Source organism: Gorilla gorilla, chromosome 6 (genome assembly GCF_029281585.2).
Source record: "Gorilla gorilla gorilla isolate KB3781 chromosome 6, NHGRI_mGorGor1-v2.1_pri, whole genome shotgun sequence".
Taxonomy (NCBI): Eukaryota; Metazoa; Chordata; class Mammalia; order Primates; family Hominidae; genus Gorilla; species Gorilla gorilla.
In genome coordinates this window covers 11,572,709-11,585,560 of record NC_073230.2, presented here as the reverse complement: position 1 = coordinate 11,585,560, position 12,852 = coordinate 11,572,709, and the positions used below count along the sequence as shown (strand labels likewise).

Genomic DNA, 12,852 nt, shown 5'->3' with positions numbered 1-12,852 from the left:
ATAGCACATGCTCCCATTTCCCCAGCCCACTCTTTAAGCAAAGGGAGGTCATCCCGTGATCACACACCTTGTAGCCCAGTATGAGCCCATTCTGGTCCTGTTCCGGCACGGATGCCCATGTCAGTAAAATCTGGGTCGAGCTGACAGCCTCGGCTGACACGTTCTCAGGGGCGGCTGAAGGAACTGCAAAGAACCAATGAAGTAGATTAGCATCCAAAATCTAGAGCGTCTACATATAAAGATCCAGCTTTCACCCAAATAATCAAGTTGTCCTTGAAATAGCAACGTATTCTGAGCATTTTGCAGTGATCAGATTAAACCTGCAGGAGTATAATGGACATGTAAATCTGTTTAATATTAGCAACAAATTCCATAAATCCTGGGTACTTAGCAGCTCAATTTTACCTGAGTCCACCCAGCAAGAAAAAAAAGATGCTTGGTCTGTTTGCTGTATTAACTTGTGGAAACTGCAGACTTTTATCTCAAATAGGAAATCCTGACTTTCAGACACATGCCAGTTCACTGACAGCTCTAAACGTGGTATTCTGTGATAGGGACAGGAGAGGCTGAAGAGAGAAGGGGGCGTGAGGATTTACACAAAAGAAGGGGAAGGGAGGGTAGGTTGACTAGGTGCTTATCCAGTGCCTGTCTGTGCCAACTGCCTTCAGTTACATAATTGCATCTCATCCCACAATGATCCCAATGAAGTAGGTATCGTTACCCCTTTTCTACCGATCAGAAAACTAAAGCTGAGAAAATCGCATTCATTCATTTCAATGAATGCTTTTCTACAAGGAGATGGGCAGCCGAGGCCAGCCATGCCATTCTTGACCCATACACATGTAAGAAAATTTTCTTTTCTTTATTTGAGACTGGAGTGCAGTGGTGCGATCTTGGCTCACTGCAACTTCGCCTCCTGGGTTCAAGCCATTCTCCTGTCTCAGCCTCCCAAGTAGCTGGGATTACAGGCATGCGCCACCACGCCTGGCTGATTTTTGAATTTTTACTAGAGATGGGGTTTTACCATGTTGGCCAGGCTGGTCTGGAACGCCTGACCTCAAGTGATTTGTCCGCCTCGGCCTCCCAAGTGCTGGGATTACAGGCGTGAGCCACCACTCCCGGCCCACATGTAAGATCATTTTCTTACTTTCATGCAATCTCTCTTCTGTGTACAACATCACTGAACTAATTTGTCTTGATATGTTTGCACTGATTCAGATATAATATGTATAAAAGCAGTGAAACTTTAAAAACAAGCGCATTATATTCTAGACAATCTCCATTTGCTTTGTTAATTTTCTTGTGGACCGATTTAAACTTCAAACACCATTCAGATAGGAAAACCTGGACCTGAGCTAGCCCCTAGCAGTCAGGGAAGGCACTGTTTATAAACAGCATGGAGGAGTTGCTCTCAGCTGGGCCTGAAGATCCCGCCATACTTCAGGGCCCCCATGGTTGAAAAAGGAGGAGAGACACTTCAAGTCCACCATATCCCATGGGGGGGTTCACTCTGCAGATGAAGCAACGGAGGTTCTGGGAGGTTACTGTTTGGTGGCAAAGTCTCCTTTTGAACTCAGGTGGTCTCCAGGATACCCAGGGAAGTAGCCTGGAGAGATGGAGTAAGGCCGGACTCAGGGTGGGAGCTGGAGATGCTGCTCTGATCACCTGTGCCTCAGTTGTCCCATTTGTGAAAGGCTAAGCCTGGCCTACCTTCCTTACTTAAGAGTCTTCTCACTCTCCCCTCCTGGTGGTCAGCACTTGTTGGTCAGCAGGTGATCAATAGCTAGTTGTTTTGAAGAAAGTGAAAGGAGGATGCTATGACAAGTCCTAGCCTTTAGAGTGAGAATGAAAGCAAACACTGAGGTGCCTGGTAGGGCACTGGCACACAGAGGTGAGTAGAAGCATCTGTTTCCTTCCCCTTCACAAGCCCTACTAGGGCTCCAAGAACAGCAGGATGCACGCATGCACCTCTGTAGCAGGAACACTTGTGAGGACTTCCTCTGCTCTTTCATAGACCCACTCATCTATCCATCCAACCATCCATCCATCTCCATCCATCCATCCATCCATCCATCCACAAATCAATCCATCCAGTGATCCATCCATCCATTCACCCATTCATCCATTCACTCATCCATCCATCATCCATCCATCTATCCATCCATCCACCCACCCACCCATCACCCATCCATCCATCCATCCATCCATCTATTCATTCATCCATCCATTCACCCATCCATCGATTCATTCCTCCATCATCTATCTACATATCCATCCATCCATCACCCATCCATCCATCACCCATCCATCCATTCATTCCTCCATCCATCATCCATCTATCCATCTACCCATCCATCCATCCATCCATCACCCATCCATCCATCCACCCATCCATCCATAAATCGATCATTCCATCTTTCCGTCCATCCATTCACCCATCCATCCATTCACTCATCCATCCATCCATCATCCATCCATCCATCCATCCACCCATTACCCATCCATCCATCCATCTATTCATTCATCCATCCATTTACCCATCCATCCATTCACTCATCCATCTATCATCCATCCATACATCCAATCATCCACCCATCACCCATCCATCCATCCATCTACCCACCCATCCATCCATCCATCCATCCATCCGTCCATCCACCCACCCATCCATCCATTCGCCCATCGCCCATCACCTATCCATCCATCCATTCACTCATCTATTCCTTCAGACATTCAGACTTCCTCATTACACAGAGACTGAGAGGGTAGCACTGTTAGTCTGAAGACAGAAAGTAACATGGTGGGGGGCTTGCACAATAATGCAACCTATGACAGTTAATTGCAAGATTTTCTACACGACAGTAGTTTGATCTTTGTTATGGCTTGAACTTGTGCCCCCTGAATCCTTATTTTGTGATCCTAACCTCCGGTATCTCAGAAGGAGACCTTATTTGGAGACACAGTTGTTGCAGATGTAACTCGTTAAGATGCGGTCATACTGCATAGGGTGGGCCCCTGATCCAGTATGACTAGTGCCCATATAAAAAAAGGAATTTGTCCACAGACACACAACAGGGAGAGTGCCATGGGAGGAGACAGACACACACAGGGAGAACTCTGTGGGGACATGGGAGAGAGGTTGTCCGAGCCACGGAACCACCAGATGCTGGAGAGGGGCCCAGGACAGATCCTTCCCAAGCTTTCAGGGCGATCATGGCCCTGCCAACACCTCCAGCTCAGATTCCACCTTCCAGAATGGTAACAGAAAACATTTCTGTCATTTAAGCCACCCCGTTTGGGGCATTTTGCTATGACACGAACACAGTCTTTAAGACAATGCCAGGGTTCATGTGCATCCTAGAAGAGCTGTTCTCATGCTGTGTGGGAAGCTTCTCCCCTCACCACCACAAACAGGTGTTTCCCTAGACAAGGGAGGGGCAAGAAAGGACAGCCCCAAAGCAGGCCATAGCCTAACAGGGCCAGCAGCTGAGGATGACTAAGCCTCAGGACGCGGGTCAGTGGCCACACTGCACCCTCACCACACCCTGTGGGGTCTCCGAAACCACAGAGGAACCTGCAGAGCAATGGCCTGGGATGCCTGCCCCTAGGAAGGGGCATGCTCCCTGATCCTGAGAGCCCTGGGAGGCAGCATCTCTCCCTTCCCTTCTCTCCCTACCATGCTGAGCACCTTCCCTGCATGGACATTAGATCGGCTGCTGGGTGTAGGTCAGTGAATGTGTCCACAAAATAGAAAACCCCCAGTGATGCCTGTCACTATAAAACCACTGTGAGCCCCCTTCTATTTTTGGAGGGAGATAATGCCAGCCAGTCCAATCTTCCCAAATATGTCAGTTGAGAGTCATTCATTCAGTTACTCAGTGCTTCTATGAAATACCATCCATTTATTTGCTCCCATAGGGTGTCTTAAATGCCACCATGGCTGTTACCAGGAAATGGCTTGCACACTGCTCATTTTATACAAAAGTTTGATAAACTGGGACCTTGAATCAACTATGAGCTAAAGGGGGCACTAACATTAAAAAAAAACGTAAACCTACAACGTATCCGAATATATTTAGAATAAGGTAAGAACACCAAACACTGTATGCCCAAGACGTTGGTACCAGGTTCTAAAACCTCTGTCCCTGTCTGCAAAAAGAGAGACCATTGTCATAGCAACACAAATGGTCCACTTCTGTAATCTTTAACTGCTTCCTGTGGGAAACTGTGAGTGCCCAATTCTCCCTATAGACGTACAAATCACAGCTGTTTTTCTAAGATGTGGTGGGATGAGCAGGTATTTACTGGAGAGCCAACCCCCTCCTTGGAGAATGAGGGCAACCTGGGGATTGCAGCAATTCGGACACCAACCGGGCTTTGAACACAGCTGACCTTCTCACGTGGAGATAGGGAGGTGAGGCAACTAAAGCAAAGAAAATGGCAGAGTTCAGGATGGAAATTTCAGTGCATTTAAATCCTACGAGGACAAGATCTGCCATGGAGTTGCAAAGTTTTCAAGAATTGAAAAAGAAACCTCTTACCCATAATCTATTTTGAAGTAGATTCAACTCCCTTTCCAACCTGACATCTTACGTTTTGAGATGTTCTTGGGAATTCCCCTTTCATTAAAAACAAAGCCGTTCCATGGCTTCTTTTCTCCTTCATTTTTTCTCTCCCCTCTGTAGGATTTCACACTATGCAGCTCGCTGTTCCTCCTCATGTGGTCTCTCTTGGTTTTTAAGGCCTCATTTATCCTTAGAATATATCATAATATATCATAAGATGTCACAGAACCTGTTAAACTGCACTTCAAAACTGTAAACTTCATTGAAATGTGGCTCCGAGCATTCCGCTGTGTGTTCTCTGCGTGTTTTCAACACTCCTGCACACTGGGCCATTCCTAAGCTCCCAGGAGCTGCTATTTCCATTGAGGGGAGACTTATTTCAGACAAAGGGCAGTTGTTTTATTCTCTCTCCAATCCTTCTCCCTCTCCATCAGGTCCACTCACCATTCAGCCCTGGCAACCCCTTCACCTCCCCATCTCATCCCTGCCTCCCCCCATCTCAAAAAAGGATCGAGTTTTCTGCTGGGGAGGGTAACTTTCAGATGTTAGTAGGGCCAGGGAAGGCCCAAAGTCAAAACTGCTGCACCTGGGAGGGCCTTGCCAGTCAGAGGTGGGGAGATTCCCAGAGAAGAAGGCTGTGAAATCTCCGTTCTGATGAGCTAAACACAAGGAGGGGGAGCTGAAGTCCTGCAGCATCTGGGCCCCTGAGATTCCCCAGGTGGGAGGAGGGGCAGAAATGGAGCACCAGCACCAACCAGAAGAGAGACTGGTCTAAGAGGGGTCCCTGGGAGCTCGTTATTCCAGCATTCAACATGTCCAGAATCTGAATCATCCACATCTTGAAATGAAGATCAATAACCCAATTATAAAATTTTTGATGGAAACACATGAACCAAAACTTTTTTTCCCAGAGCAATATGTGTTGCAACAAAGTTTCTAATTAAACACAAATTCAATTAAAAACTAAAAAATACCTTTCCATAAGCTATAACCCTCAAAATAAGAAAGAATGTAATAACTGACAAAACAAAGCTTCAGTTGCAAGAACAATTCCTATTCTTGATCAAAATCCTCTGAACAAGTGAACAGAACATGAACTATGAACAGAAAAACAGTGAGGCTGATACAGTGGATTCTGCAAGGGCTCTATGTGATTCCCCTCTAGCCATATGTATCAGTCCATTTTCACACTGTGATAAATAAATACCCAAGACTGGGTAGTTTATAAAGGAAAGAGGCTTAATTGACTCACAGTTACACATGGTTGGAGAGGCCTCAGGATTACAGTTGTGGTGGAAGGTGAAGGGGAAGCAAGGAACTTCCTCACATGCCAGCAGGAGAGAAAAGAGAGAGTAAAGGAGGAAGAGCCCCTTATAAAACCATCAGATCTTGTGAGAACTCACTCACTATCATGAGAACAGCATGGCGGAAATTGCCCCCATGATCCAATCACCTCCCACCAGGTCCCTCCCTTGACATGTGGAGATTACAATTTGAGATGAGATTTGGGTGGGGACACGGAGCCAAACCGTATCACCATACATGCTACAATCAGCTAGGACAAAGGTAAATCCACTTGCTTCTTTTGATACAAAATCTATATCTCAATATTAATTAAAACACAGCAGCATCTACAAAAATAAACAACATTGCTAGAGAAAATCTCCTCAGGGTTCTTGTGTAAAAGATGATACAAGATTGTCTGAAAAAAACAAAGTCAGAAGAAAAACCCTGGAATACATTTACACATAAAATATTATCCTCTGCATTCTCTTGACTACTATAAAGATAGGTTTTCAACAGCTGGAAATGTTTGTTTTAAAAAAAAAAAGAGTCTCAAATCAGCAGTTTTGCCATAGGTTTTTTTTTTTGTTTTTTTTGTTTTTTTTTTTAAAAGAGTGTTCTTGGCCGGGTGTGGTGGCTTATGCCTGTAATCCCAGCACCTTGGGAAACCAAGGTGGGCAGATCACTTGAGGTCAGGAGTTCAAGACCAGCCTGGCCAACATGGTGAAACCCCATCTCTACTAAAAATACAAAATTAGCTGGTCATGGTGGTGGGCACCTGTAATCCCAGCTACTTGGGAGGCTAAGGCAGGAGAATCGCTTGCACCCAGGAGGCAGAGGTTGCAGTGAGCCAAGATCATGCCACTGCACTCCAGCCCAGGTGACAGAGTGAGACTCCACCTCAAAAAAAAGTATTATTTGAAAAATTATCAAATCTTCATTTTTATATAGCATTTACTGTGCTGTTTTCTGAATAAAATCCTGGAAGATTAGTTTATCTGGGTATAAAATTTGAGGTTCGCAGTATTTGCTTTTAGCTCCTTCAAGATTATTATCCCATTGTCTTCTAGCCTCTGTTGTTCCTGAATAGTCACCTCAGTCAAATGGTCTTGCCTTTGTGATTATCTGCCTTTCACTCCAATTGTTTTTAAGATTTTCTCTTTGGCATTTTACAGTTGTAGCAAATACATCTTGGTATGAATTCAGTTTTATTTACTCCACTCGGGATTGGTGTTTCTTCAGTCTTGTAAATAATGCTTTCCATGAATTTCTCGGCTATTATCTCTGTGTATTTTGTAACTCTCATTTGCTTCCTCTTTCGAGTCCTATTAGCTATGTGGTAGATCTCATTCTGTTCTTCATGTCTTTTAATCTCTTTATTTTCAATCTTATGTCTTTATGTTGTTTTAAGAGTTATTTACTCAAATCTAGCTTTTAATTTGGTAATTCTCTTTTTGGCAGTGTCTAAACTGCTTTCATTTTCAATGACTGTGTCCCATTTATTTTTTCTAAAAACAAATCTGCTTTAAGAAATGGTACCTTAATCTTTACTTAAAATGTTAATGCTTTATTTTACTAAGACTTTAATAATTTTAAATGTAGTTATTATATATTTCTCTCAGACTTGTATGTATGTTAATGTAGTTGAAGCCCTCTATCTTTCTCTCTTTTTTTTAAAACTGGTCATTTTTACTCATGGCAAATCATTGCCTGTGTGCTTGACAATTGTGATTCATCTTTAAAAAGGCTTTTTATTTTGGATAATTTGGCTTTGGCAATATCTCTCCAGAGAGGAATCATTTTTGCTTCTGTTGATTGCCCAGATGGTCTGGCCTGAAACCACGTTCCTTAGTTTTTTGTGTATTTTCTTTTTGTTTTATTTTTGGAGGAGAGTAAAATCCTTTATTGGGGTATGATATGTAACTATTTCAGGAAGAGTTGATCACTGTTTTCCCTGAGGGTAAGAAGATATTATACACAGATTTTCTGGGCCTTCCAACCATAGGCAAAGTGTACAATCTACGAGCCATACTTATTATTTTTTTTAGAGACAGGGTCTTGCTCTGCCACCCAGGCTGCAGTGCAGGGGTGTGATCGTAGTTCATGGCAGGCTTGACCTCCTGGGCTGAAGCAGTTCTCCTGCCTCAGCCTCCCAAGTAGCTGGGACTACAGGCATGTGCTACCATGCCTGGCTAATTTTCTATAGTTTTTATTTTTATTTTGTAGAGATGGGGTCTTGCTATGTTGCCCAGGCTGGTCTCAAGCTCCTGGTAATCCTCCTGCCTCTGCCTCTCAAAGTGTTGGGATTATAGGTACGAATCACAGCCCCCAGCCCATACTTATTTTAATAACATTTTATCTGTATAAAATTAATCTCAGGAAGGCTGAGCTTTTTTTAAAGCCTTATTGTGAGATTATTAATATATCATACAATTCCCCTAAATTGTACAATTCAACATTTTTTAGTGAATTCAGAGTTGTGTAACCATCATCTTGATGAACTTTGGAACATCTCATCATCCCCAAAAGAAGCTCTGTTTCCATCACCCATCACTTCCCATTCCTCTCAAATGCTCTCTCTTAGTCTAGGAAACCATGAATTTACTTTCTGCCTCTCTAGATTTGCCTATTCTAGATGTTTCCTACAAATAGAATCACACAATATGTGGTCTCTTGTGCCTGGTCTCTTTCACTTAGCCTAATGTTTTCAAGGTTCACCCACACTGTAGCATGTATCAGAATTCCATTCCTTTTTATTGCTGAATCATCCATTGAATGCATAGACCACATTTTATTTATCCGTTTGTCAACTGAGGGATATTTTGGTTGTTTCCACTTTTTGGGTACTATGGATAAAGCTGCTATGAACATTTATGTGCAAGACTTTGTGTAGACATATGTTTTCTGTTCTCTCGGGTACATACCTAGGAGTAGAGTTGCTTTGTCGTATGGTGACTCCCTGCTCAACCTCCTGAGGAATGCCAACTGTTTTCCAACGTTTCTGAATCATTTAATATTCCCACCAGCAACGTACAAGCATTCCAATTTCTCTATGCCCACCAATACCTGTTATTGTCCAACTTTTCTTATTTTAGCCATCTTATTTTAGGAGTGTGAAGTGATATCTCATTGCAGCTTAGATTTGCATTTCCCTAACAGTTAATGATGTTGAGCATGTTTTCATGTGCTTGGTGGCCATTTGTAAATCTCCTTGGGAGGAATGTCTATGCCGATCCTTTGCCCAGTTTTTAATTGGGTCATTTGTCTTTTTGTTGTGAAGTCTTTATATATTCTAGATATAAATCCCTCATGAGATACATAATTTGCAAATATTTTCTTCCATTTGGGGAGTTTTTTTCATTTCCTTTATGACATTCTTTGAAGCATAAAGGTTTTCATTCTGATGAGGTCTAATGTATCTACTTTTTCTTTAGTTGCTTGTGCTTTTGGTTTCTGGAACCAAATGTTACATTAATTTCTGTTCTGGGAGTTCCTGGGCCATCCATATAATGCAAATTCAAAACCCAGTCCTGAGCTGGGCACAGGGCTCAGACTGACTTTTCATTCTCTACTCAGAGTCCAGGTAGACATACAGTCAAACCTCTGCAGGCAGAGTTTCAGCCTCTCCTAGGAAGGAGGGAAAGGCCTTCAAGAGCCGTGTCTCAACTGCAGGAGTTTAGGCCCTAACTCTCCCCTTACACAGATTCAAAGCTGACTCTCATGTTACTGCATGGCCTGCTCAGATTATCTACAGTTCCCGGTGGCACCTGCAGACACACTGGATATGTGCTGGTGCCCACAGTGTGCTGGGCACTGCTGGGCCCAGGACCAGGGTGCAGACTCCTTACCCCAGGTCCTGAAACCACCAGGAAAGATCCAACCTGGTCCTATCCCACCCAGGGCAGCTGCGGCACCAGCCCAGCACTTCCTGCTGAACTCTTTCTAGTTCCTGTTATGCCTCTGACACCTGAGGATTTCCCTGTTTTTCTTATGAGTGTGTTGATGAATCCATTTATTTACTTATGTTTTAGAGGCATAATAACCTGCTCTGTTGGCCAGGCTGGAATGCAGTGGTGCGATCATAGCTCAGTGCAGCCTCAAACTCCCAGGCCCAAGCCATCTTCTTGCCTCAGCCTCCCAAGTAGCTGGGGCTACAGGTGCATGCCACCACACCTGGCTAATTTTTGTATTTTTTGTAGAGATGGGTTCTCACTATGTTGCCTAGGCTGGTCTTGAACTCCTGGACTCAAGCTATCCTCCAGACTCAGCTTCCCAAAGTGCTGGGATTACAGGTGTGAGGACCCTGCCTGGCCAATACATTTAAGATCCCAGAAAGTTATATTTTATGCATAAGTTTTTGTTGGTTATGGCAGAAGTTTTAATTCTGAAAAACTATTTTCTTGGCCTGCCTTTTACTGGATTTAGAACTGTCCCTCTGAACTTCTCAAGTTCTCTCCTTTGTCACAAAGATTCAGACAGTGAAGATAACAGAGATTTTTGAAATCCACGTGACCACAATCCCAGGCTGCATGTGGGTGCGTCTCCACCTTTCCTTTGGAACGTAATGAAAGCTTCAGTCTGAAGGAGAGCCAAGGGACACTGGGCCCAGCCCTGCTGCTTGGGCAGTTCCATCCTGAAACACTGGTCCTCTCAGAAGCACACTGGTTGTCACCACGGCTGCTCTTCCAGGGCTCTCATTGGTGGGCTCCAGGGTTCACGCCACGCCCTAACAGCATTCCCACAAGGCCATGGTTCTGCTTCTCCCTGCTACTGCTTAAGAGTCCTCCTGTCTACCCTCACCTCCTGCCCTCTGAGAAGAGTAGGAAGAAATAAAGCCACAAAGTGGCACAGGAGCTTTGGCTTGGTGCTGGTGGCTGAAAGTGGACCAGCGTTGAGGAAACCCAGGGGGCTTCTGTGCGTTGCAACCCACTGTGCATTACAGTAACCTACAAGGGCGGCGGCAGGTTCAGACCTGTCACCAGCGGGACCTGGGGAACGAGCAAGAAAGGATGAGAGGAGCCTTTATCCAGAGCTTCCCAGGCCCTTCCACGCTGTGGCACACAGAGCGGGTGGCACCTGCAGATGCACTGGGCACGTGCTGGTGCCCTCGGTGTGCTGGGCGCTGCTGGACCCAAGCCCAGGGTGCAGACTCCTCACCCCGGCCTGGCTGTCTCGAGGGTGGAGGGGTGGTGTTGGGACACCTGCACCCATTGCAGCACCTGGCACGGATAAGATGAGCATTAGGAAGAGGTGAGGGGGCGGCACCGCCCAGGGCTCCAAGGCCCATTTCCTTATTGCTGGGAGCTGATCTGCGTCCTCACTCCAGCTGTCCTCAGAGGCCGCCCTCCTACCTCGGCACCACCTTCTATGTTTCCCTCTTCATCTTTAGAGCAGACAGGCCAGGCCCGGGAGCCCTGGGCCCCCCAAGTGTCTATGCTTTCCTCCCTTTTAAACTCCTCTGTCCTGAGGATGGCAGCCCTTCAAAGCCACCTCCAGCCATGCCAACAGGCCTTGTGCCCCCACGTCCTCCGCCTCCTCCTGCTGACTGTGCGAGGTTTTCTCTGATACCCGTCACGCACTTGGCTTCCTAGCTCATCTTTCTGTCCATTTCCCATCAAAGTCACTCTGAGTTCCAACTGTGTCTCCTAAGGCAGTTTCCAGCATCTAGCAAGTTAATTAATTTTTCTATTGAAAACAACAACAGGGGAACTGTCTCTTTGCATGGCATTGTAGTACAGGGACAGAAGCAGGGAGGCTCTGGGTTGCAGAGAGGGCAGATCCGGGGCATTTCCAAGGACTCTGGGGTGGAAACAGCTGTGGGCAGGCCCTGGCCATCTCCTGACTCCCCAGCTTCAAGGGCGATTCTGTGCCCTGGGAGCCCCAAGGAAAGGAGGACTCATGCTGGGCTCAGGAGCTGTCTCCAGGAAACAGAGCCATGTCTACGACAGCAAAAACAATGGAGCCAAATATTCTCATCAACGCAGAGAGTCAGAGAAGAGAAGCAAAAGAGAGCGAATAAGAGGGTTTGACATCAATAAGCAAAATGGATCTAGGCTCCCTGGGGGAAGGAGTGGGGGAGTCTTGTTCTTTTCCTCTGGCCACTGACCCAGTTCACCATCTCAACCCTTCATACCTCCTCCTCATCCCCTGTCTGGACAAAGGTCAGGAATTTAAGTTGTATTTCTAACAGCCTAGGTTAGTCCAGAATGAACAGCCCCTCCATCTATCAAGCACAAGCTGTGACTCTCATCCAAGAAGCCTGGGGCAGAGGTGCAGCTGGTTCATTCCTTCTCCAGAACCTCACTAATTCAGATCAGACTGAAGGGACCGGGGTCAGGTGACAGTGAGTCCTTCATGAGCGTTAATTGCCGTCCTTCCCTTGGGTTTCTAAAAATTTAAGGAGTGGGGCAAGAAAAGCTCCTCTGATCCACAGTTGGCCAGCGGAAGTTAGTCCACAAAGCCTAGAAGATTAGGCAGCCACTTTCAGCATTAGCACAGTGCAGCAGAGGTCTGCTCAAGGTTGGCCAAAAACACTGCTCCATTTCTTCCTGGCAACTGGCAGAGCCCCATGACTGAGCCCCAAGAAGATGAACAGAGTGACGTTCCACTCCTGAACAGGTCTGAAGAGGTCCATTCTTTGCCTTCTTTTCCCTGCTGGCAGCTGGGTGCAGAAGGAGATTAGTCCCACAGAACGGTAAAGCCTGGGTCCCTGAATCACCTCGTGGAAGAGAGCCACCCGCCAAACAGGAACGCCCACCTTATACCACAATATGAGTGAGAAGTAAACTCCTATTATGTTCAAGCAATTAAACTTTTGGAGGCCTATTTATTACCACAGGCTAGATTACTTAACATACTACCTCTATTAATTTGTGACAAGAAGGTCCTGAATACCTTGTATTTTAAAGATTCCCCATAGGAACTTTACACACTCTTGCTTTTCATCGTTAGCGAAAATTATCCCTAATTCAGAAAATAGTAATGTGAGTCGAGCCCCTGTTGG

General features: G+C 45.5%; 1 protein-coding gene across 3 annotated transcripts in view; it reads right to left on the bottom strand.

Moving 5' to 3' along the window:
• SDK1 (sidekick cell adhesion molecule 1) overlaps positions 1 to 12,852 on the bottom strand; it is a 965,237-nt gene that overhangs the window by 137,792 nt on the left and 814,593 nt on the right. For all 3 annotated transcript variants that reach the window (XM_055346825.2, XM_055346826.2, XM_055346828.2), the window contains one exon: positions 68 to 183. In XM_055346825.2, the coding sequence (XP_055202800.1) occupies positions 68 to 183 (116 nt within the window). The remainder of the gene's footprint in view (positions 1 to 67; positions 184 to 12,852) is intronic.